The 22,905-nt window shown below is 42.4% G+C and overlaps 1 protein-coding gene and 1 long non-coding RNA gene across 4 annotated transcripts in view; one reads left to right on the forward strand and one right to left on the reverse strand.

Annotated features, from left to right (window-relative positions):
• Positions 1 to 22,905, reverse strand: part of LOC141758653 (uncharacterized) — a 209,563-nt gene that overhangs the window by 138,566 nt on the left and 48,092 nt on the right. The gene's annotated exons all lie outside the window — the stretch shown is intronic.
• The window catches only part of jmjd1cb (jumonji domain containing 1Cb), a 125,566-nt gene that overhangs the window by 84,035 nt on the left and 18,626 nt on the right, over positions 1 to 22,905 (forward strand). For all 3 annotated transcript variants that reach the window (XM_074620255.1, XM_074620256.1, XM_074620257.1), the window contains 10 exons: positions 1,505 to 1,618; positions 15,595 to 15,700; positions 15,930 to 16,054; positions 16,263 to 16,406; positions 16,945 to 16,986; positions 18,338 to 18,611; positions 19,700 to 20,254; positions 20,338 to 20,704; positions 21,418 to 22,354; positions 22,470 to 22,667. In XM_074620255.1, the coding sequence (XP_074476356.1) occupies positions 1,505 to 1,618; positions 15,595 to 15,700; positions 15,930 to 16,054; positions 16,263 to 16,406; positions 16,945 to 16,986; positions 18,338 to 18,611; positions 19,700 to 20,254; positions 20,338 to 20,704; positions 21,418 to 22,354; positions 22,470 to 22,667 (2,862 nt within the window). The remainder of the gene's footprint in view (positions 1 to 1,504; positions 1,619 to 15,594; positions 15,701 to 15,929; positions 16,055 to 16,262; positions 16,407 to 16,944; positions 16,987 to 18,337; positions 18,612 to 19,699; positions 20,255 to 20,337; positions 20,705 to 21,417; positions 22,355 to 22,469; positions 22,668 to 22,905) is intronic.

Raw genomic sequence — 22,905 nt, forward strand, 5'->3', positions numbered from 1 at the left:
ATGCTTCAGAATGGGACACCGGTCAAGACTCTGTCTTCTGTCTGCTGCCAAAGGGTGGACAAAAGTGACATCTGCACTTTTAAATATACATAAATTTCCAAAATAATGTCCAGCCTGTGCTGCCGGCTGCATTCTGCCAGTGGAGTCTGGAAATGTGATATGTACAGACAGATGGACAGAAATAGAGCTGCACACACACACTATCATGTTTTGCTTGCAAATGTGCTCCTGCCTCGTTTGTGTGTGTGTGTGTGTGTTGTAAGGGAGGGGGGGGTCACAGTTGTCATGTTTCTCACCTCTAATCTCTCATCAGACTGACCTTGTTATGTAACCATAAATCACAGCAGCACCAGCCCCCGCTACACGTACTGTACTTCTCCACAAACACACACTTGTCTCCCGCTGTGGCTCTCCTCTCCAGCCGTACTTGACTGATATCAGGCAGGAAAAATACGAAGCGATGTGATGTGGTTAAGACGACCTCTCCACAATGATGAATATAGCTGTAAATAGTGTTCACATCAGCACAGATGGATGTGAAGAGGAAATGTGGAAGTCTGTCGTGTATGTGCAGTAACAGCTGAGCTCACGCCGCAGGCTGACAGACATCGTGTGCGTGCGTACGTGCATGTGTGTAAAAAGAGGCAACATCAAAGTGGAGTGTTCTGCCTTTGAACTGTCAGACTTCCTCTACTTATTAATTTATTCATCACTCTGGAGCTATCCCTCTATCCCCTTCTCTGTCTCTTTCTCCTCCATCCCTCTCTCCTCCTCTGCCGCGTTTCATCATGTCCTCCCTCTAATCTCTGCTATTGCTCATTCCTCTGTTTCCTCTGCCTCAATTCTCAGACATTTGGTTTATAGTGTTCTGTCAGCGAGAACTGGAGCTCCGAAATACTAGGGGTGGGGAAAAAAAAGATTTGCCTATGTATCGTGAAATTGCCGATCGATACATTTGCTTAATTTGAGTCTATGCGGAGGTAGAAGGAAGTTAACGCTTTAATTGTTGTAGTCTGAGTAACGTGGCGTCATATCCATTCCAATAAATAATTCCTGACAATGACTGATATAATTGACTTCAGGACACCTCTGACTACATACATGCTGAAAAACAAAAAAAATTTACAATATTAATTGAGATATTTTCCAAAGTAAAAGTCCCTAGAAGTGTATGATTCAACTTTTTCCCACGGTCTAGTGTTAAAAAAGTTAACAAAAATTGAAATAAATCGCAATACATATTGAATCGGCATCCAAGTATCATGATAGTATTGAATCAGGAGATAGGTGAATCATCCCAGCCCTACAAAATACATTGCATTTTTCATTACATATTCATTTTAGAATTGATGAATTCTACAAATAAACCAAAATTGATTCAAATGTGATGTTTGGATCAGATTCCTCATAGAAACGAGCTGTCCTCCTGATATCAATATTATATTATTGTGTAATTGTTATTCTGTGCTGTTGTTGACCATACTGTGTGTTTTTGTGTTTGCAGGCGTTTAAGCCAGTGGTGGGGAAGAGCCTGTTGTTGTCAGCAACAGCAGTGGAATTCTTGTTAGACCGACAGCTGGACTTCCTGTCTGACCTTTCAGCCTTCCAACCATACCAGGTAAGAATCACGTTCCCACTCCTATATACACTGAATGCTCATCAGCTTGCTCTGCCTGATGATTACTGCAGATTTTTGTTCAAGTAGCTTTTGTTACTACCATAAAGTGCCATACATACATCTGCAACAAACTGCAACCTGATAAATCCAATTAATCAGTAAAGACATCTGACACCTGCAAAGATTAATTTGAACTTAAACGAGGCAAGATTACAGTGTGCTTACTTATTAACAGTGCACATATATTTGCTTTCTTGCACAATTACTCGTGCAAGTTTGACCGCGGGATCATTTGTGTTCATTCACGTCACTCGCAATAAATTTCACTGAGCTGTATTTACTGTTATCTAATAAGTCACACATCGGCTGAATTCATCTGGTTTACTACTGCGGTATGAACCCTAAATAAAGACATTTTGCCGTGATTTAATTGCAATAAATGGATTAAAAGAATGCCGAAATAACTACATAATGATGTTGATTTGTAAAAAGTCTGAAATCATGCTTTGTCAGGTCTGTTACCAAGACGACAAGCAAACTACTTTTAAATTGCTTGTTTTCTCAATGGAGTTTGGATCGATCAGTGCCAGTGCTATGTTAACACAGTAGCTGCTCCATCAACACTCACCATAAAGTCATTTACGTGTAAATATGACAGCAACGTTGTTGTTTCTACCAGAGACAGTCTGTGGTTTATACACATACATTTATACACAGAGTTTGGTCCGGTCTCTGTACAGATATGATGTACTATCGTAGCTCTGGGTGACCACAGACAGATACAAGATTTTTTTCCCTCCATGTCTGATTCAACAACGTCAGGACGTCAGTGACAACAAGAGGAGAATCTCAATGCTTAGAGGCTTTCAGGACACAGCGTCACGTGAATTTCTCGCTTGAGTTGAAATATTTCAACTCTCGCGAATACGCGTCATTCATGCCATTTGCGTCGCACCGACCCAAATTCGCATCTATTGGCCTCTTTGCATTGACATTGCATGCGCCATAAGTGTTGATCTCAGTTGTCAGTAAAATTATGTGAAACTGGAAGCACTAGTTCTTGCTTTGCTTTGGAGAAAAGAAATATTTTGACACCTAGAAATGTGTCCTAAATACCTAAATGGTGATATCTTCACTTTGGTTAGCAAGCGTTGGATTTAGAATGACCATGCAGTTCCTACCTCTAAAAACACTAGTCCCACTTCTACAGTGGACAGGAGTAAGATAGCTAATTAAAGCAGGAATGTGGATTTTAAATGAACTTTTTGGCTGTCCCGTCTAATGGCACTGGTTTCAGTTACAGAGCAGGTAACACTAGGAATGAAATCGAACCAAATCAAAGCTACCTGCTGTCGCGAAGAGCATAAATGGTTTCTGTTGGCTAAAAAAGAACTATAAATATGTCGTCCTTTGGCTGTTGTACGCATTGTAACTGGTTCTCGTTTGCTAATGAAGAATTAGTCATTCACAATTAGTTCGAGGCTGGATACCGCAGCCATGGAGCGCTGTTGGCCCCAGAGAGCAGCCAGGGTTGGGCGCTGTGTTCCATATGGATCTGACACTGCCAGGGTTTAATGTGAATATAAAGCCAACATGTGCAGCCACAGTCTGTCCTCTGAGGGATTTTACACACGGCTGCTCACTACTGACTCATAAATTACACACACATTAATACAGGCTGATACATAGACACACATAGATAGATGCTGTAGCGTCACAATTGGCGGTAAATCACACGGATGTATGCTTCTGTTATGCGGCTGTGTATTTGATGAGAGAGTGTGTGGTTGTGTGGGTGGGTGTGTGTGTGTGTGTGTGTCGGTACTCTGCAGCTGACCACAGCTCGTTGTATTGTGCTGGCTGGAACACTGTGTTCCACTCAGTGTCAACCAGACGGGAAGACTGTGTTCTGCACTCTCACCATCAGTCATCAGTGTGTGTGCTTAAGACAAGTCCAAATACCAAGAGAGAGAGAGAGAGAGAGACTCTATTTCTATTTTTTCTTTCGTTTGCAGCCAATCAGAAGTCAGAGCCACTGTTGCTGTGTCCTCTGGTGACTCATGCTTTGAATCTGTGCAGTAGTTTCTGTGGCTGTCCACTGAGGCCAGTGAACTTGGCTGTTAGTTTCTGACATTTGAGGTGTCCTCAGAAGGGAGTGCTCACCTCTCCTGTTTTCCTAGCGTGGAGGGGGATTTAACAGAGATTTGCTTAAATGTTTTTCTCTGTGTGCTTCACAATGTGAACTCTCTTTTAAATGTGCAAAGATTTGCTGCATTAATGATGTGTCTGACAAAACATTGTAGAAATAAGCCAGAGATCACAGATGTAGCCTACCTATTGCTAGCATTGTTTTTGAAGTAGGGCTGTCAAAGTTCACACAATAATAACGTAAATTCTTTTTAACGCCACTAATTTCATTAATGCAACTTGCGATTTTTATGTTGTAGCAGGCTTAGTTTGTGAGAGTGAAGATACTGGTATCATATGAAACTACAAAACCTAAGGAATTGGTACCAACCATGTCATGCTAGCTTGTAGTGAAGGAGGTTAAATAACGCTCCAAACTTACTCAAAATTTTGGCGAGGAAAAACTGCCATGGCCATTTTCAAAGGGGTGCCTTGACCTCTAACCTCCAGATATGTGAATGAAAATGGGTTCTATGGGTACCCACGAGTCTCCCCTTTACAGACATGCCCACTTTATGATAATCACATGCAGTTTGGGGCAAGTTGTTGTTGTTGCTAGCGGTGCTGCGCCCTTCGTAGTTTCAGCAGGTAGATCAGCTGTTCGAGCAGCAGAACATATCGTCATCACCAAAACCGTCATGATTTGTCTTTCCATTGGCCTCTTCCACTGTTCCAACAATATGGTTGAAATAAGCTCTTAAGCCATAGCGTTGGATGGGAAAATGTGCCTACGCTACATGTCGTTTCCCCCCCTGTGTCTCTCTCCCGGCGGAGCTGCTGCGGGGGGTTGCGGGTTATGCGGCGATTTTCAAATAATAATCAACTAATTCCCAGTGATTTTCGAAAGGTATTTTTGCTTGAAATGCACATCCCTACTAAATGCAGTACCTGTGAGGGTTTCTGGACGATATTTGTCATTGTTTTGTGTTGTTAATTGACGTCCAATAATAAATATATACATACATTTGCATAAAGCTGCATATTTGCCCACTCCCATGTTGATAAGAGTATTAAATACTTGACAAACCTCCCTTTAAGGTACATTTTGAACAGATAAAAAATTATTTGTGATTAATCGCGATTAACTATGGACAATCATGCGATTAATGCAATTAAATATTTTAATCGATTGACAGTCAGTTTTCACAGCAGTTTTGTTTATTTTATATGTTTGGCATTGGAGCCTTAAAACAACTCATTAACAAGTCCTAATGTAGTCCATTTAAAAAGCTCTGCAGCAAGCACAAGATGTGTGTGTGTGTGTCTAATGCAGGATACAGTCAGCATGATCCCCAGTGTCTTGTCCTATTTCCTATAGAAGGCTGACACACACACACACACACTTGATATCTGTGACAGTGACAGCATGTGTTGACTTAGTTGTCTCTCCGTGTAGTCTGGCATGACCTGGACTTACCTGGACTTAGCTTACACATTAACACACATTGGCCGACCTTTAGTTTGACAGTTAAAATGGGATCCTTTTAAAGTGTGTCGTAAAGTGGACAGTGTCATTACAGTGTAACGTGTTACTGGTATGGCTGCACAATTAATCGAATATTAATCGCGATCACGATTTTGGCTTCCCACAATTAAATGAACATGATCGACTGCAATATTGACGTTTAAAATGCTCCGCTCATAGAAAACTCTGCTGCATTAATCAAGCGCTTCCTGAACTAACAGTTAGAGATGCATCATAATCATGGTTTTCAGCGGTCTCATATATCCGATCTTTTGCCGGTCACAAACACATGTCATCAATGTCGAAGTTCTTCAGTGTGAGTGAAGAAGACATACTGTAAAGCTGCAATTTTTCACAACTGCAAGTCCAAAATAAGCCGTGGAGGCACAACCTTAAACATTTGAAACAACTAACTTAATCAGACACTTATTATGTTGTAATTCATTCCCATAATTCATGCTGCTCAGAGTAATCACAGTGACCGGCTCATCTGCCAACAGCACGGAGCAAAAGAGCTCCGTTAACGGAGGTTCCATTGAGTACATTATGGTGCATTCAAGCTCTACTCGATATGTTACATACTTACTTACTTACTTACTACTTAATCTGAGTTTTTGGCAAGAAACTTGAAGAAATCCAGTTGTTTAAAGGAGATGCTTTCAACATAAGAGATAATAGAGAGAGAAATATGACCTGTTTAACTTCCTTACACTAGCTTTAAGCAGCTTATAATATATAATTAGAACTACTAATGACAAGATTTTTTTCAATCGAAGCAAATATTTAAATGAAAATACTATAATTGATTTTCCTAATTATTTGAATTGTGTGTGTTTTATGCAATTAACCACTATAGATGACAATAACAAAGCGCTCTGTTTATTTAAATGTGAAATTGGAATACAAATATTTTGTCCCTAAAACCTATGAATAATCATGATAAATAATCGTGATCTCATTATTGATCAAAACAATCGTGGTTATCATTTAGGCCATAATGGTGCAGCCCTAGTGTGTCGTAAAGTGGACAGTATCATTACAGTATAACGTGTCACTTTAAAAATGTTTTACTTACAAATGAGAGATGTCCTGTTTCTATTTGAAGTCCCTTACATGTAGCGGATCTCCTACAGCTCTGTGTTAGTAAATCAATCCACATAGCCACACTGTCATGACGCAGCCATTGATTGGCTTTGGAGAGCACAATCTATAATGTCGACCTAAAGTAAAGCCGATAATGTAAAGGAATACAACGAACGTTGCGAGATTGTCTGACGCAACAGCGGCTCGTCTCTCGTCATTCGTGTTTCAACCTTTAATTGGCTTCAAACACTGTGAAATCAAGAGGCTTTGCTGTACTCTAAACACAAAAACAAAAAGATTTAAAGTGCAGTGACAAAACACACCATGGCCCCACAGATAGACTTAGATGAGTAAACACAGCGTATGATGTAATGGCTGCTCAGACACAGAGCAGAGAAACGTGCTGGTCCGAGGCTCACTAGAAACAAGATGGTTACATACATCACACCCAGCAACACACTCCGCTGCACACGGTTAATGTGGCACAGAGGCTCGTACACCAGGTAGAACCTGCAGCCAAGGTTTGGATTTATAGTTCAGCAACACTAAACACATGTATCGTACATCATCAGGGCCATATTGTGCTTTAACATTCTTTTATTTCCTTTTGTGACACAGAGTGATGGTGTGCTTATAGAACTGGAGTTACATCCTGATAACTTCTGTGCTTCTTTGCCTTGTCCTCACTGTGTCAGAGAGCGGGGGGTTGTAGTGAACTGAAGGTTTTTTTTTGTTTGATGTGTGTTCGTGATAAGCAGCAGATTAGCCTTTCAGCTTGTTGTCCTCACTATCAACACTCTCCAGGTTATGTCCATATATAGTTCTTTGAGTCGATAACGTAAAGAATATCGAGGTCAAGTCCATATATAGTACGATAAGTCAATAACGTAAAAATGATCCGAGTCATGTCCATATATGGTATAGATAAGTCGCTATCGTAAAACTTATCGAGTACGACGAGTGGTTAATATAATTATCGTGACAGGCCTACGCACAACTAGAACACTCACACTCCTACACTTTCCCAGTCCTCCAGTAACTGCCGCCATCTGAAGTGAAGGAAAGTGGGAGCCTCACTCTTCTGGCACGACTCACTACAGAGATGTACACGTCACACACACACACACACACACACACACACACACACACACACTCCTCCATTCTTAAACCACTATGCCCGCACAGAGCCGCCTATTCTTCTGGAGACCTTTGAGCCCCACAGAGCAGTAAAAACAGTCTGACTCTCTCTCTCACACTCACTCAGAGCAGTGAAGCCCAGGCCACTCCCCTCTCTGTTTTTCCAGTTGGACAGGAAGACCGGAGGGAGGAAGAGGAGGGAGAGGAGGGAAAGAAGGAGGGAGGGGGCTACAATCTGTTTGGCATAAACTGTACAATGAAGTCACTGTTTAGTGGGCCAACCCAGCCTGCTGCTCAAGTCTGTGCTTCTCTGTGTGTGTGTGTGTGTGTGTGTGTATGTGTGTGTTACTATAAAGTTGTGGTGTGTGTTGAGGCTGAAGGACAGGAGGTGGAGAATAAAACTGTTAGTGCTGACTCAGTTTGACCAAACTACACACAGCTCAGTAACAGAAGAGTGTGTGTCCCTCTCTCTGAGGCTACTTCATCCCAGTGTCACGTTACTTTGACAACATCTCGTGTGCTGACACACACACACCCAGACACGCTCAAAGAGACACCTGTGGTGTCAGTTCACACTGTTGCTAGATATAGAGGGATTGCCTTACATGTGGTTGCTAGCTCACTAACTATCAACAATAGGGCCTCTCATTTTAGCAGGTGACAATTGATTTGGCTACGGGACACGACATCTGTCGGCGGTAGATTATCAGCATTAATTCCATAACTTATCCTAAAGGACCAATGAAACTGTTTTCTGGTCCGTGTGCTCCATGAAAGCAGATTTCTGTAATATTTAGTTTTGACTAAAGATGGGTGTCCACCCAATCTGTATTAATTTGTGAGCTTTCGGTGAGTCGTTTTTAGGGAAATGATCCAGCCGATTGTGTCCTGTGTTGAGGGCTTTCGACCACATCTCACACTCTTCATCAGCAGATGAAATTTGACTTACGTATGGTTCTTTAGTCTTGCGATGCTGGTTGAAAGCTCACACCTTGAGTTTATATTATTTTGTTGGAATAATGCAACTTATTTTCAGTACTCCTCTGATTAAGTACCTCACTATTCTGTAGATCAGAGGTTCTCAAACCTTTTGGGGGCCAGGGACCCCTTAAAGGCGAGAACATGTTCCAAGAACCCCCTCATAAACGTTACACTGATTAAGCTATAATGTTTACTACCATTTTTACTCTTAGATACCATTGAAGCTATTTGTATTCTAAAACTTTCCAACCTAAATACTTCAGACCTGTTTGCCCTGATATTCTTTATGCTTCGTAATCAGATGTCGCTTTAGCTCGGCCGGCTTCATGGCTTCGTTCGCTAGCGCCTGAAGACACATGACGCATTTTAGTGTCCCGGCGCTGTCGCTCGATAGAACTGTTGTCATATTTTCTCAATTTAGCTGGTTTGGACTTTGTGTCAATTGACGTGGTGTAGACTTACTTAAATATTTCTCCATGTTCGCCCTGAGTGAAGTGACTGATTCATGACAGATTGACGTGATGTTTCACAATCATATCAGAGTTTCTATTGGCCCAAAGCTAACGTGGGTGGGAGTAATGGACACAATATGCTTGTTTTATTGCCGCAAATGGTCCCCATCTGCAGATATGTACTTTTTAATGATACAGCACAATTTAATAATTCATATCAAATTATTTCGCGGACCCCGACACAGTGCCACGGACCTCTGGCACCGACTTTGAGAATCACTGCTATAGATAACCAAACCTAACCTAAGACCAACTGAAACTGAAAAATGAGGTGTTCAGAAATAAGTTGATCAATTGTTTCAATGCATGCACATGTATTCATACACACATAAACATTAATAGAGTCACATGGAGAGTATGCATTCAAACATCTGTATTACATACTGCTACCTCTCATCAGTACATATATCAACAGAACAATCCAACTAAAATTGAATTATCATGGCCACAGAGATGTGATGGGATATCCAACCATTATTTTATATTTGATTAAATCTTCTTTTTGAACGTTCTTCGGAATCTCCTTTTCAGGTTGGAGCAACAGGTTGTGAACACAATTCACCCTTCGCTAAGTCCCACCCCCACGAACGCAGACTGGCCAATCATAGCGTAGCATCGGCCAGCTCCGACCAGAGTCTGACAACTATCCGGCTCTGCTCCGTAGACTCTCATGCAGTTGTTTCAGTCGACATCCATACAGTGTCTGAAATATACACTAGGCCACAGCTACAGTGTATCAAGTAAACATGACGAATACATATGATCCTCAGTCACCCTGTACTGTACTGTACACGTCATACCTGAAAGAAGTCTCTCAACATTCATCATTTTAGTCCCTGAGCAGCAATAGCACTATCAGTGCTGGAAGAATAGTAATCAGAAACTCTCCCACAGTTTGCTCCCTCACGCCTCAGCCTCAGTGTCTCCACGGCAACCAGCATTGTCCCCCGAAAGGAAGTGTGTTTGAAGTGTTTAACAAGCCATCTGTCTTTTGTCTCCATATATACAGTATATGTGTGTGAGTGTGTGTCATATTTGTTGGTGTGTTACTAATTATCTGGTGCACAAGTTGTCCTTGTGTCACACCGTGGTGTGTTTGCCTCAGCCCCTTTGTTGTATTCGCAGCAGAGCTAGAACAAATAGCCTTGAGTCGTAGAAATTGTCCTCGGAAAAGGTTGGAGACAATAATGAAAGTGGTTATCCATAATGTATTTTAATTAGTAGATCATGAAGCATTTGTATAAGTTTTGTAAAGCACACAAAAAAAACTACATTTACGATAGAAAGGGTTCTTTATACGCAGCTTCTCCTGTCCTGGATGACACAAAACAGAACCAGAGATTGGTTTCACACCACGGTTGGTTACTGGCATGCATTCAATTCAGCCTCCAAGGCACATTTTGCAGTGGTTAATTGAAATTAACTGGCACAAAACCTTCCACAACAATTATTTTTTTCAGTTTGCACATCATTTCACGTACCTGCTGCCACTGGACAGTTCCACTTTTATACTTTTATGTTGGATTTAATTAGTTGTTACTTACTGAAACAGTTATTTTAAAGTCATTGGTTGTGTCGGTGGTGATTAGGTACAGGTTCTGTTCTGTTTATTTTTTCTGCTTCAAAGTAAGACACAAGTAGCTGTGTTTCAGAATATAGGGCATGGCTCTCAAAGCTTTTACAACTGCATTGGATTTTTATATGAAAGTGATGATGACTTTGATGTTTGTTTTTCAGTTTGCTTGAATAGTCAAAACAGACATTTCTGTCTGGTTATTTTCTCCATTAACAATTTCTCAATTGACTTCACAGAACACTAAATATTTCAGGATGTAAATCCGTATCGTTATATAAAATGGCATACTGTTAGGGCTGCACAATTAATCAAATATTCATTGCAATCACGATTTTGGCTCCCCATAGGGTTGGACGTTATTGAAATTCCCCTACTGACGATATTGCTTTAAGAAAAAACAATGATATACAATGTTATTGTCCAACAAAAAAGCTGAAGAGAGACACGCATAGATATAATTATCTATGGACTAGAGATGCATAGGTTGGAACACCCGTAAGTGGCCGCAGAGTGGCGACAATGTAAAGGCAGTAAACACTATTTTACATAAGGGCATGCTGAGATCAATAAATCAGATGAATCAACTGGTCACGTTTATATGTTGTTGTTGTTGCCTTTGTGAACGCCCCGATGATTGAGGGTTGATTGCTCGCTGTGGGAGGCGCATTTGCATTATTTTTGCCCCACCTCTAACTCATAATAAGCATAACCTGATGACATGCTTGGCTCACGTTTGGGGATTCATAGTGAATCTTTGTTTTCACGCACTTGAATTCTGTGCTCATATTCCATTTTTCTCTCTCTCGTCTGATGAAAACAGACCAATCGGTGGCCATGGTGACCATGTTGCCTTGGTAACACAGTCTCCGTGTGTATCGTGTCTAAACAGGCCAGCAGTGAGCCAGAATAGATCGCAGTGGTGTTAGTAGAAATACTCATAGGCGCATCTACATGTGTGTTATTTTCAGCCAGAGTAAAGCTAAACATAGTCACAGTGTAGGAAAGTGAGGGCTTTATGAGGCTGTTAGTAGATCAGGTTCAGATGAAGCTGTAAGGAGTGGTAGAGACAAGAGATTGTGTAAACAAAGCTGGTTATATGTCTTTACAAACTAGTTGATAATATAGTACAAACATTAGAAGATTGACTGTTTTAATCTGTAATGACCTTGCTATAAAATACTGAGTCAATGTAGATATTTAGGAACTGAATGTTCCTATCAGAGGTGTTATCTTTCTGTCATGTACTGACTGGTTTTTATGCTCCATTGTTGTGTGTCTGAGGTGAATCCGGGGTTTGGATGTTTTGGTGGTAAAAAAGCAAATATCAGCAGTGTTTACTCATCCATTCAGTTATTGTTATTGTGTGTAGAATCAACTGGATTGATCGAGAGTTTTAGCTGTGTGGGTCTTTCATATAGAAGTGGTAAAAGAAATCATCAGAGCGACAAATTGTGAGAATATATGAGAGACGTCTGTGCTGACCTCTGTAGAGCTGCATTCCACCGTGCTATTTTTACTCTGTACGCTGGTTTAATTTAGAGCTGAACAAGGCTGGAAACTAGAACACTGCAGCAGGACGAGAGAGAGAGAGAGAGAGAGGGAGACAGAGAGAGAGAGAGAGATCTTTACATATTGTACGTACATTTCTTTGTTTATATTTGACATGTGCTTTGGCAATGTAAAGGTATGTTTACCATACCAATAAAGCCCTTTTGAATTGAATTTAGAGAGAGACAGACAGACGGAGAGTTGGAGAGAGAGAGATGGAGAGAAAATTAGATAGTGAAAGAGAGAGAGAGAGACGGTTTCAAAAGTCACATTGAAATTATACCAGTACTAAATTGATTACTTATAGTATTTTATTTCATTTACTTATTTTATTATGTATTTAATTCTATTAACTAATATAGTTAGTTCTTAATTTCATTCATTGTCTTCCATAATCATAATTGTGCTTTGGCAACACACGCCAAATGTCATGCCAATAAAGTCTATTGAATTGAGAGAGAGACACGGAGATGGAGAGAAGGAGACACGGAGACGGAGAGAAGGATAGAAGGAGACACGAAGACGAAGAGAAGGAGACGTGAAGACGGAGCGAAGGAGACACGGAGAAAGAGATGGAGAGAAGGAGACATGGAGAAGCGAAGACGGAGAGAAGCAGAGAGAGAAAAGGAGACACGGAGACGGAGATAAGGAGATGCGAAGACGGAGAAGGAGACGCGAAGACGGAGAGAAGGAGATGCGAAGACGGAGAAGGAGACGCGAAGACGGAGAGAAGGAGACACGGAGACGGAGAGAAGGAGACGCAAAGACAGAGACACAGAGACGGAGAGAATGAGACACAAAGACAGAGAGAGGGAGATACGGACATAGAGAGAAAGAGATGGAGAGAAGGAGATGGAGAGAAGGAGACAGAAACGGAGAGAAGGTGAAAGAGATGGAGAGAAGGAGACACAGAGACAGGAAGTTGAAATGCTAGCCGTGGCCTCGTCTCCTCTGCTCCTGGCCTCCCATCTGTGTTTGACTCGTGCAGCCCTGCATTGTGAGGAGACATTCCAGCTGCACTGATATCTGAAGACTTCTATTATGTCTCGTGCCTGTCCCATATGAACTGTAGAGGGCCTCGGTCTTGAGACAAACATGTCTCTTTAGAGCCAAATGTGCCTGGGGCATTCACCTCTGAATTTAGATTCTATACATTTTTTATAATACTATGTATACCATACTATGTATAATTAGAGAGCAGACAGACTTCTGACCTCAACCACTCAGGAGAAACTGTCCCGCTATGCAAATGTACACATTATGTTATTAAAATATGAATCCTACTACTAGGTACTACTTAGAATATTGAAACTGTTCAAAATGGACAAACATCACTAGAAATAGGAGTGGCTCAGTATTCCATTCTGATTCACATATGATGCATCACCTTGAAGACCAAAATAACTTTGATTGAACTGTGCGCGCGCACACACACACACACACACACACACACACACACACAGGAACAGAGACACAGAAGAGCAGAGTGTGCTGCCAGTGTGGTGACTGTGGTTTGGTTTCCTCTTCCTCACTCTGTCATCTGTCAGTGTTGTCTGGTTGCTTTGTGTGTGTTTGAGTGGTGAAGATTTTTCCGTTAAACAACAAAATAGTCTTTTCTGCTTCTCTCTTGATTCTTTCGGTGTTTCACCCTCTCTCACTCTGTGACCTAGTGTGTGACACAAACAAAGGCAAGCGTTTGTTTTCTCTTTCATTCTTTTCAAGGCCGATGGTTCCCCTCTTTGCTGTTGTACATCTAAGTGTGTGTGTGTGATTTGTGAATTCCAGCTGTGCTGTGTTTATTCATAGAAATACACATCTGTTCTTATATGTATTTACAGGAGAATACAGTTCAATTCTGACCAGTTACTTTATGATGGGACATTTATAGAATGAATTGTTCCAACAGGAATCAGAAATAGAATAAGAGTATCTGTTTGTGTTGTGTGCATTTCACTATTGATTGCTACCAGTTTAACAGCAGAACCCCTGCTGCTGCTCTTCACTAACATTGTTACTCAGCATGGCAAGCAGCGCAGCAGGGTTGGTTCCGGTTGATTCTATGGGAATAGTTGTTATTTTTTCCTTAATTTGGTCTTAAAGTGGTCTTTATAATAATGCATCATAATGCCTCATAATAAAGTTTCACATTGTATTTGATTATAGCTGACTTATAACTGTTGCTTCGATATTTTGACTATGGCTGTCAAAGTTAACACGATAATAACGCGGTAACGCAGATTTGTTTTAACGCCACTAATTTCCTGCAATATCAATCTCTCGGAGGTTGTAGCGAAAGATAACTTAAGGAATCCATTGGTACCAACCATGAAAAACTGGCATGGCCATTTTCAAAGGTGTCTGACCTCGGACCTCCAGATATGTGAATGAAAATGGGTTCTATGGGTACCCACGAGTCTCCCCTTTACAGACATGCCCACTTTATGATAATCACATGCAGTTTGGGGCAAGTCATAGTCAAGTCAGCACACTGACACACTGACAGCTGTTGTTGCCTGTTGGGCTGCAGTTTGCCATGTTACAATTTGAGCATATTTGTTATGCAAATGCAGTACCTGTGAGGGTTTCTGGACAATATTTGTCATTGTTTTGTGTTGTTAATTGATTTCTAATAATAAATATATACATACATTTGCATAAAGCAGCATATTTGCCCACTCCCATGTTGATAAGAGTATTAAATACTTGATAAATCTCCTTTTACGGTATGTTTTTGAACAGATAAAAATGTGCGAAAGGGGCAGCCACATGGGACTACACACACACACACACACACACACACACACTATACACCGACGCTGTTGTGTTTAACATCACACCCGTTTTGCTCCTGTGATGCCGGCATGCTATCTAAAATCACACTGCGAGGCGGCATTATGCCACCGTTGTTTGGTTCAGTGTGCAAAAGCAAAGCCGGAGTAACAGGAGATTTTCTTTACAGCAGTGCTGCGGAATCTCTGTGTGAAAGAGGCTAATGACTAACAGATCAGACTGTGGTAACAGGCTGTGGTTGCACTGGGCAGATTAAATCTGTGGTTCTGTGTGTGGAGACTGCAGTCCTGTTAAAGAGAGCATTGTTCTGAGAGAAAGTTCCCTAAATACATTTTTAGATTAAATCAAATTTGGATTTTATAGGGCACAAAGAAATCACAATTTTTCTTGCAGTTATCTTTCAACAGAAACAAAAGAATATGTTAATTGAAATACCACGTTGTGTGTTTGTCTGTATTGTAAGTGTTGGTGGAGAGCAGGAGGAGACAGGACAGAGGTTTAACCAGCTGAGACTGAGCAGTAACCAGGCCGTGTCCCTGCAGCTACTAACCACATTTTCTACTATGCACAACTTTGTAGTTTGCCACCTGAAAGATGAGAAATGACGTGAAAGCACTTTATCTGTCTAGTGTGGACTACTTTAAAGAGGTTTGTGTTTCAGTGTGTTTAATATCCTGTGTGTGTGTGTGTCTTTCAGGATGAGGTGGACAGTCAGAGCCCAGTGTTAAGAGACAACCATCAGCTCCATGAAGAAGTGAGGGGCTGGCTCAAAGACCAGAAGGTGCAGGAAATTTTTATGCAAGGTAAGTTTTTTATTACACTCTATTTATTTGGTCAAGTATTACACTCTGTAGATATCAGAGCTACAATGTTTAAAGTGTAACAGTTGTTTGTTGAGGTGACTCATTCTTCTCAGTCATCTCATTGCTATGACTAGTGTGTCTTCCAGTATGAGGAGCCTGTAGTAAAGTGTGATACTTCCAGTAATTGGGACAATAACGCTGTGATGGAACTGTCTCCTGTTGCTTCCAGGTCCCTACTCGTTGAATGGCTACCGCGTGCGTGTGTACCGACAGGACTCGGCCACCCAATGGTTCACCGGCATCATTACACACCACGACCTCTTCAGTCGAAACATGGTCGTTATGAATGACCAGGTACACACACATTATAGCATTACTAATAATTAGTAAACATTATTGTTTGTTAACAGTAAAATAACTATTAACTAAGTTTAATTAATTATCAATTTACCATTTATAAACGATGGTTATTATAAAGTGTTACCGTGAAACGCAGCACCTTTAAAAACCAGGAGGTCTAATAGACTCAGTTCACATGAATCTGGTGTGTGTGTGTGTTCAGGTGCTAGAGCCTCAGAACGTGGATCCGTCTATGATCCAGATGACCTTTCTGGATGATGTGGTCCACTCCCTGCTGAAAGGAGAAAACATCGGCATCACTTCCAGACGAAGGTCACGATCCAGCCAGAACAACAACTCCGCCCACGTGAGTCCATACACACAACAGCACAGCTAGTAAAGAGCTTCCTGGCAGCTGACAGTGGTACTGAAGAGGACGAACACATTCGGAAATATACTGACATATTGAACTGTCTGTAAGCTGTGTTGTATATTAGAAATGCATACAGAATCAGGCCATAACTGTGGTTATCTATGAATTCTTACTCATAACTGTTTGACCCATGTCTGCTGTCTCATGTTTCTGCTTTCTTAATGAAGACAGCTTTAAAAAAAAAAAAAGGTTCCTATGTGCTCTTTGTTTAGCTTTCATGCAGACATACAGTACACTGTTGCACTGGTTACCAATCAGCTCCTTTCATGTGACGGTGATGTCAGCAGAACACTATTTAGACGTTGGTGCTGTTTGGCCCACATGGAAGGAGCTCATTGGTGGAGCAGTCTGTTGAACACTCAGCCAGTCATTAACAAAATCTCTCTTTGTCCCACATTTTCTTTATATTCATTTGATTTTGTTATTTTTCTTTTGATTTTTTTTTGTTTTTCTTGTTGTTGACACATTAAAGATGGCGGGAGGGAGACCCGGCGGAACCACTGGCAACAATCAGGTACCCTCAACCACCACAACACCACAACACCACAACCCTCCAGACCCACACTTTCAGCAATACACAACATATGAAGAAAAAACAAAGCATTTAAGTGTAAAGTCACAGCTGATGGAAAAGTTTCTAATTTTATTTTATTTATTTTTTTATTTTTTTATAGTGACAGATGTTGCTGGGATCTAGAATCAATATTTTCTTCCATTGCTACTGTAGTAAATGAATGAGTGACATACATGATAACAAAAAAAAATTAATATCATGGAAAACTCACTTTTTCAGTGCTTGTGCGCATACATCTGGGTATGTGGAGTACCAACCAACCCATAACCCTGTCAAAGTGAAATATTCATTTATAGAGTAACTTCACCCAGGCCAAACATCCTGCCTGCACTACCATCTAGTGGCTGTTGCCTTTGCCACACGCTCTGCAGCACAGCATCTCACAGGGTCCTAAATGCTACATCCCAGTTTGTGATGACGGGTGTTGACAGAAGTGACCATAGAGGTCAGTGTAGCAGTGGCTTTGCGTAGTGTGGAGTTGCTGTTTAACGATCGAGCCCAGTTTGTAATTGTGAGAAACGGTCACCTCTCTGCTGTTCGATTGTTGCTGCATGTTGATGTTGCTGTTTGTGGGTTGGAGCTAACACTGGGGGTGTTAGCCTTATCCAACTGCTTCAACAGCAGTGCAAGATCAGTGTGAAAGGTTAGGATTACATTGGGTTATGTTACAGTTGCTCCCATTCTAGAATAGAAATATATAACATGGAGAATTTATAAGAAAAAATATATATATAAAAAAGATGTAAATTATATATAGGCCTACTACAATATATAACAGTGCAAATAATAATGCAGAAAAATGGGATCTATTATTTAGTGTATAAAGTGCAAGACTAGTGTAAATCAATTTAAATGTACAGTATAAATAAATGCAGTATTAATGCCAGAATAAAACAGAGTATTGACATAGGTATGACATGGTTGGTACCAATGGATTGGGAAGAGAACAGCAGAAAGGAAACGTAGTGTGCTGTGGTGCTACTTGTGATGCACCTCTTTAAATATTTAAAAACAACACACCCTGAATGTTATAAGGAGGCTTATTTAATCATAGTATTTCTATAAAATACTGGACTTTTTTTTACACTAGTTGCACAAACATTTTTATTTAATTGTACTCATATTTGCTTTTGTAATCAATGTCTTGTTAATGGCCGGTATGTGTCATGTGATTTGCCTTTGAGTGTAATAAACTTATTAAAAATGACCTTTTATTAATGTCTATTAATGTCTATTAATGTCTGTATGTTTCTTTATATGAGCTAACGTACGACTTTTTCAAATCCTACAGAGTCATTACACACGAGCCCAAGCCAACAGCCCCCGCCCCATCATGACCTCATCAGGCCCCAACCCAAAAGGTTCCCAGGGGACGCTGGCCTCTCAGCAGCAGAGCCAATCACAGCAGATCCAGCCGCCAGCCAGCCAATCGCACCACTCGCCCGGCGGCGGCAGCGGGCGGGAGCAGAGAGAGCAGCGCAACTCTCGCTCCTCCAGGAGGAAAGGATCCGATAGCAGTGTCCCAGAGGAGGACAAGGACAGGAGAGAAGAGACCACAGGGAGAGGTGAGGACAGTCGCCATCAAAAAAACATCCTATATATATATACTGTTTATAGCCACATATTTTAGTGATACTGCAACTCTTCTCTTTTCATGACAAAATTATTGGAATGCATACATATTTACAGTCTTTTATGTAGTCATTGTGGTTCCTCAAAAAAATGACACAAAACTAAAAATGCTAAATTTAAAATAATATACATCATAATTTGAATTGTTGTAAAAAGATACATTTTAATAGAAGCATGTAACTGCATAAACTGTGTTTATTTTAGTAGTTATTTCTAATAGATCTTTAAAATGCCACAGTCAACAGTAGTTCCATGTGAAGAGGTCAGGAGTCTCCTGTTAGCTGTTGCTGTCCACTGTCTTCAGTTTCAACAGCATGTCACAGTGGATGCTATCATAAACATTGAAAATGCTTAATTACAGTAATTGACACTGGCAGTGTGTTTAAGCGGTTGGAGAAATGACTGATTTAAAATGATAGGCCACTAGTCCCTGTGTAGGAGTTTTGTAGATAATGGCAGTATCCAGGAGGTAAAACAGACGGTAGTCTACACACAAGTGTAGTGCTAAAGAGGCTGTAGGCAGAATATTGGGCAAAAATTCCATAATAACCTTTCATCATATTATAATTCAAGTGTAAGAAAACTAGACTTCAGCACCTCCTCATGGCTCTGTTTTTAGGCTTTAAAAATTGTTTTTTGGCCGTTCATTCAATGGAGGCAGCTGTCAATCACTCACTCCGATCACAACTCCGATCAAACGGAGGACGCTAACAGTTGTAGAGTCAGCCGACACTTTTGGTCATTTAAAAAATGTCCACAGAGCAAATCAACAGTAAACAAGTAGTCTTCATTTGGTTGTCTCTTTCTTTTTTTGTCCTCACTTTATTGTGTAGAGTTGAGTGTTTTCATATTAGTGCTTTTATTACATTGCAGTTTGCTAGTAAGAATTGAAAATCAGTAAAAAAAAAAAAGCTCCAATCAACAGGATTCAAGTGAAGAAATGAGGTGGAGAAGATGGACAGCAGGTGGTTCAGTGTGTTTGGGTCCAAACATGACTTGTTTTGTCTTTTCTTTTGTTCAGACTCCAAGTCAAAGGCCAAGCAGGCGGTGAACAAACGCAGGAAGGGCGAGGAAGATGAAAAGAAGGCAGGTCTAAAGAGGCTGAAGACTGACATGACCTCTGACCTGTCGGAGAGCAGCGACTCCGAAAACCCACACAACAAGAGGATCGCCCACTCCTCGTGCTCCTCTTCCTCCTCCTCGTCTTCATCGTCCTCCTCCTCCTCCTCTTCCTCCTCCTCAGAGCCCAACTCTGAGAACGAGCTAAAGACTCGCAGCAGTGATGTGAAACAAAGCGGCGTTTCCAAAATGGAGGAGGAGGAGAAGCCGCTGATGCCGGGCGTCAAAGTGAACGATTCCTCGTCTCTCATTGGTCGCCTGTCCCCGTGGGCGGAGCTTCATGCAGCAGAGGACGGCAAGAAGGGCGCGGTTAAGGAAACGGGCAAAATGACAACGAAGGAGGAGGAGGAATTGGTCGCGGTGACACAGATCACACAGTCTCCACGGCAACAGACGCCTCTGACGTCTGACGCGGTCCAGAGCGGCGGTATGGAGAGCAGCAAGAGCACGGTGAAAGGTACAGTCAGCTCACCAACTGTCGTATATATGATGATTATCAGTAAGCTTAGTATTCATATTGTATGATGTGTTTTTTTTTAGCATCATCTCGATCCCAGACGCCATCGTTGTCCCAGCTCGGCGGCGGGGGCGGCGGCGGCGGCGGCTCCAGTGTGATCGACATCACAGATGAAGCCCAGGCCACGGTGCACCAGGAGAGCTCAGAGGCCGTCTCAGCACTGCTCGCCTCCCAGAAGGCCGAGTCCACGGCCCTCTCACCTTACCTCCCCCTCAACCCCTCCCCCGTCTCCTCGCCTCCCGTCCCTCCGTCTCCTTCGCCATCAGAAGGAGGCCGCAGGACGGACATTGAGCCTCCCATGCAGCAGCAGCAGGGCATTATGGGAGGTGGCATGACAGCAGCCAGGAGCTTAGGCAACAAGATAGAGTTTGCTCCCTCTGAGGTCATCAGGTGAGAACAGAAGGATTCTAGTTGTGTTTGAGTGTATTTCTTAAGGTCGGGTTCTGAATGTTACAACTGGTGTTGCTTTTTCAACGTCCTGATGCGATGACGGGGTGGCAGCTGTAGTTAACAGTAGGGCTTGGACGATTTATCTTTCTCCCGATTAGATACTATCACGATGCAGTAAGAGGACACTTCCTTCCCGTATGTGAATGTGACTGAATTTTTCAAATAGTCAAATGTTGATTGTGAAGTAGGCAGAAGTTTTTTGGCATCATTGGGCAAAAATCACATAATAACCTTTCAGCATATTGTAATTCAAGTGTTCTGAGAGAAAACCAGACTTCTGCACCTCCTCATGGCTCTGTTTTCAGGCTTTAAAAAAATCTAGCCCGTGACGGGAGACTTTGGCCAATCAGAGGTCATTTCAGAGAGAGAGCGTTCCTATTGGCCGTGCTCCGGCTGGTGGGCGGTGCTTGGTATTTCCTCAGCAGATCTCAATATGGCTGCCAAGTATGTGGTCACAGCTAATAAGAGACCACTTTGTTGTATGCACACATGGTTCAAATGTGAGAAAGTATTCATGATAGCGATTTGAATATATTGAATTAAACCCTCCTCAAAAGAGGCTGTGATAGAGGTTACATGACATTATCTTTCCCACTAGATCATGTTGTATGTTCATATGTGAAATACATTTTATTTCTGTGCTTTTTTTCCAGGCCTGTCACATCGATGGTTGAAAACGTGGTGCTGGTTGATAAAGAGAAACCTGTCCTTCCTCATCATCTTCATCATCATCATCAGCAGCACTCACAACAACAGCAACACTACACATCCCTCCACCCCGGCATTAAGAGCCCGTCTCTGTCTGACGAGACGAGAAAACACCCCCAGCAACAGCCGCCCCCCCACAAGATGAACACAGTCCTCCCCCCTGACTTCGCCAGGTCCAAAATGAGCCCCAACCCCGCTCAGCTGGACTCCCTGAAACAGAAACCCCAGCACCCCAACAACTCTCAGAGCCATCCCTACCCCAACACAAATCCAGCTGACCTCCTCAAGGCTAAGCCCCACCCGGGCCTGCTGGACATCTCCAAACCTAAACCCACCACCTCCCCAGAGGTCTCTAAACATAAAATACAGAGGTACTGTGATACCTCCCCGCCTCCCATAGGCCGTTTGTCGGCTAAAGTAGAAACAGCAGAACCTCCGCGGTCCGGTTTCAAGCCGGTGCCGGCGCGGTCGGAGTCGGGTGTGGTCAGTACGAGCATTAGCAGCACCAAGAGCCCTCTGATCATCGATAAGAACGAGACCTTCACTGTTTACAGGGACCCAGCACTGGTCCGCTCAGACGTAGAGAACTCCGTCTCTGCCACAGTCTCCTCCAACCACGTGGCAGCCTATCTCCATCCTCACATGCACACCCTTCACTCGCCCTCCCCTCACTCCCCCTGCCTCACCTCTGCCTCCCACCCCCACGCCGCCTCCCACCTCCTCGCCCCTCCTCACACCTCTGCCCTACCTCACCCGCACCTTTTACCCCCCGGGGTGCTCCCGGCCATGCCTCCTCCTGCAGCATCTCTCCTCGGGGGCCACCCTCGACTCGACTCCCCCAGCGGATTGAGCCACCTCGCACACCAGCAGCAGTTCCTACAGGTCTGACTCCATACATATGGTTGCCTCCTCTCCTAATTTATCCAATGAGGATATGACCGTTTGAAACTGAACATTATTTACACCATTCTCTCAAAAAATGTGTCTTTGTTTTCAGGGTCAGGGCCCCCCTCCACCCTCTCTACTAGCCCAGGCTCACAGCGGAGCAGCAGGACTGGGCCTTTACCCCATCCTCTGGCCGTACCCCAACGGAACACCAACCTCCTACCCCCCAGGGCTCAACCTGCCCCCCACAGCCAAGTGGGTCCACCCTGAAAATCAAGTCACCGTGAATTCCGAGGCCTCTCTCAGGAGGGTAGGTGTTTATTGGATATTGGCTTGTATTTGTGTGTGTTTTGGAGGAATTGTACATGCACATGTGACTGTGTCTCTCTACTTGATAGTTAGCTGTGTGTTTGTCTTGGAACAAGGAGAACAGTTGAGGATGGAGGGAGGGACGGAGAAGAAGTAGAGAAGGAATATGGAAAAGTCACTTGATGTAGCTGGATTTCTAACCCAGAGACCCTCGCGATTCCGACCAACTTTATTGTGTT

This window comes from Sebastes fasciatus, chromosome 20, assembly GCF_043250625.1.
Source record: "Sebastes fasciatus isolate fSebFas1 chromosome 20, fSebFas1.pri, whole genome shotgun sequence".
NCBI lineage: Eukaryota > Metazoa > Chordata > Actinopteri > Perciformes > Sebastidae > Sebastes > Sebastes fasciatus.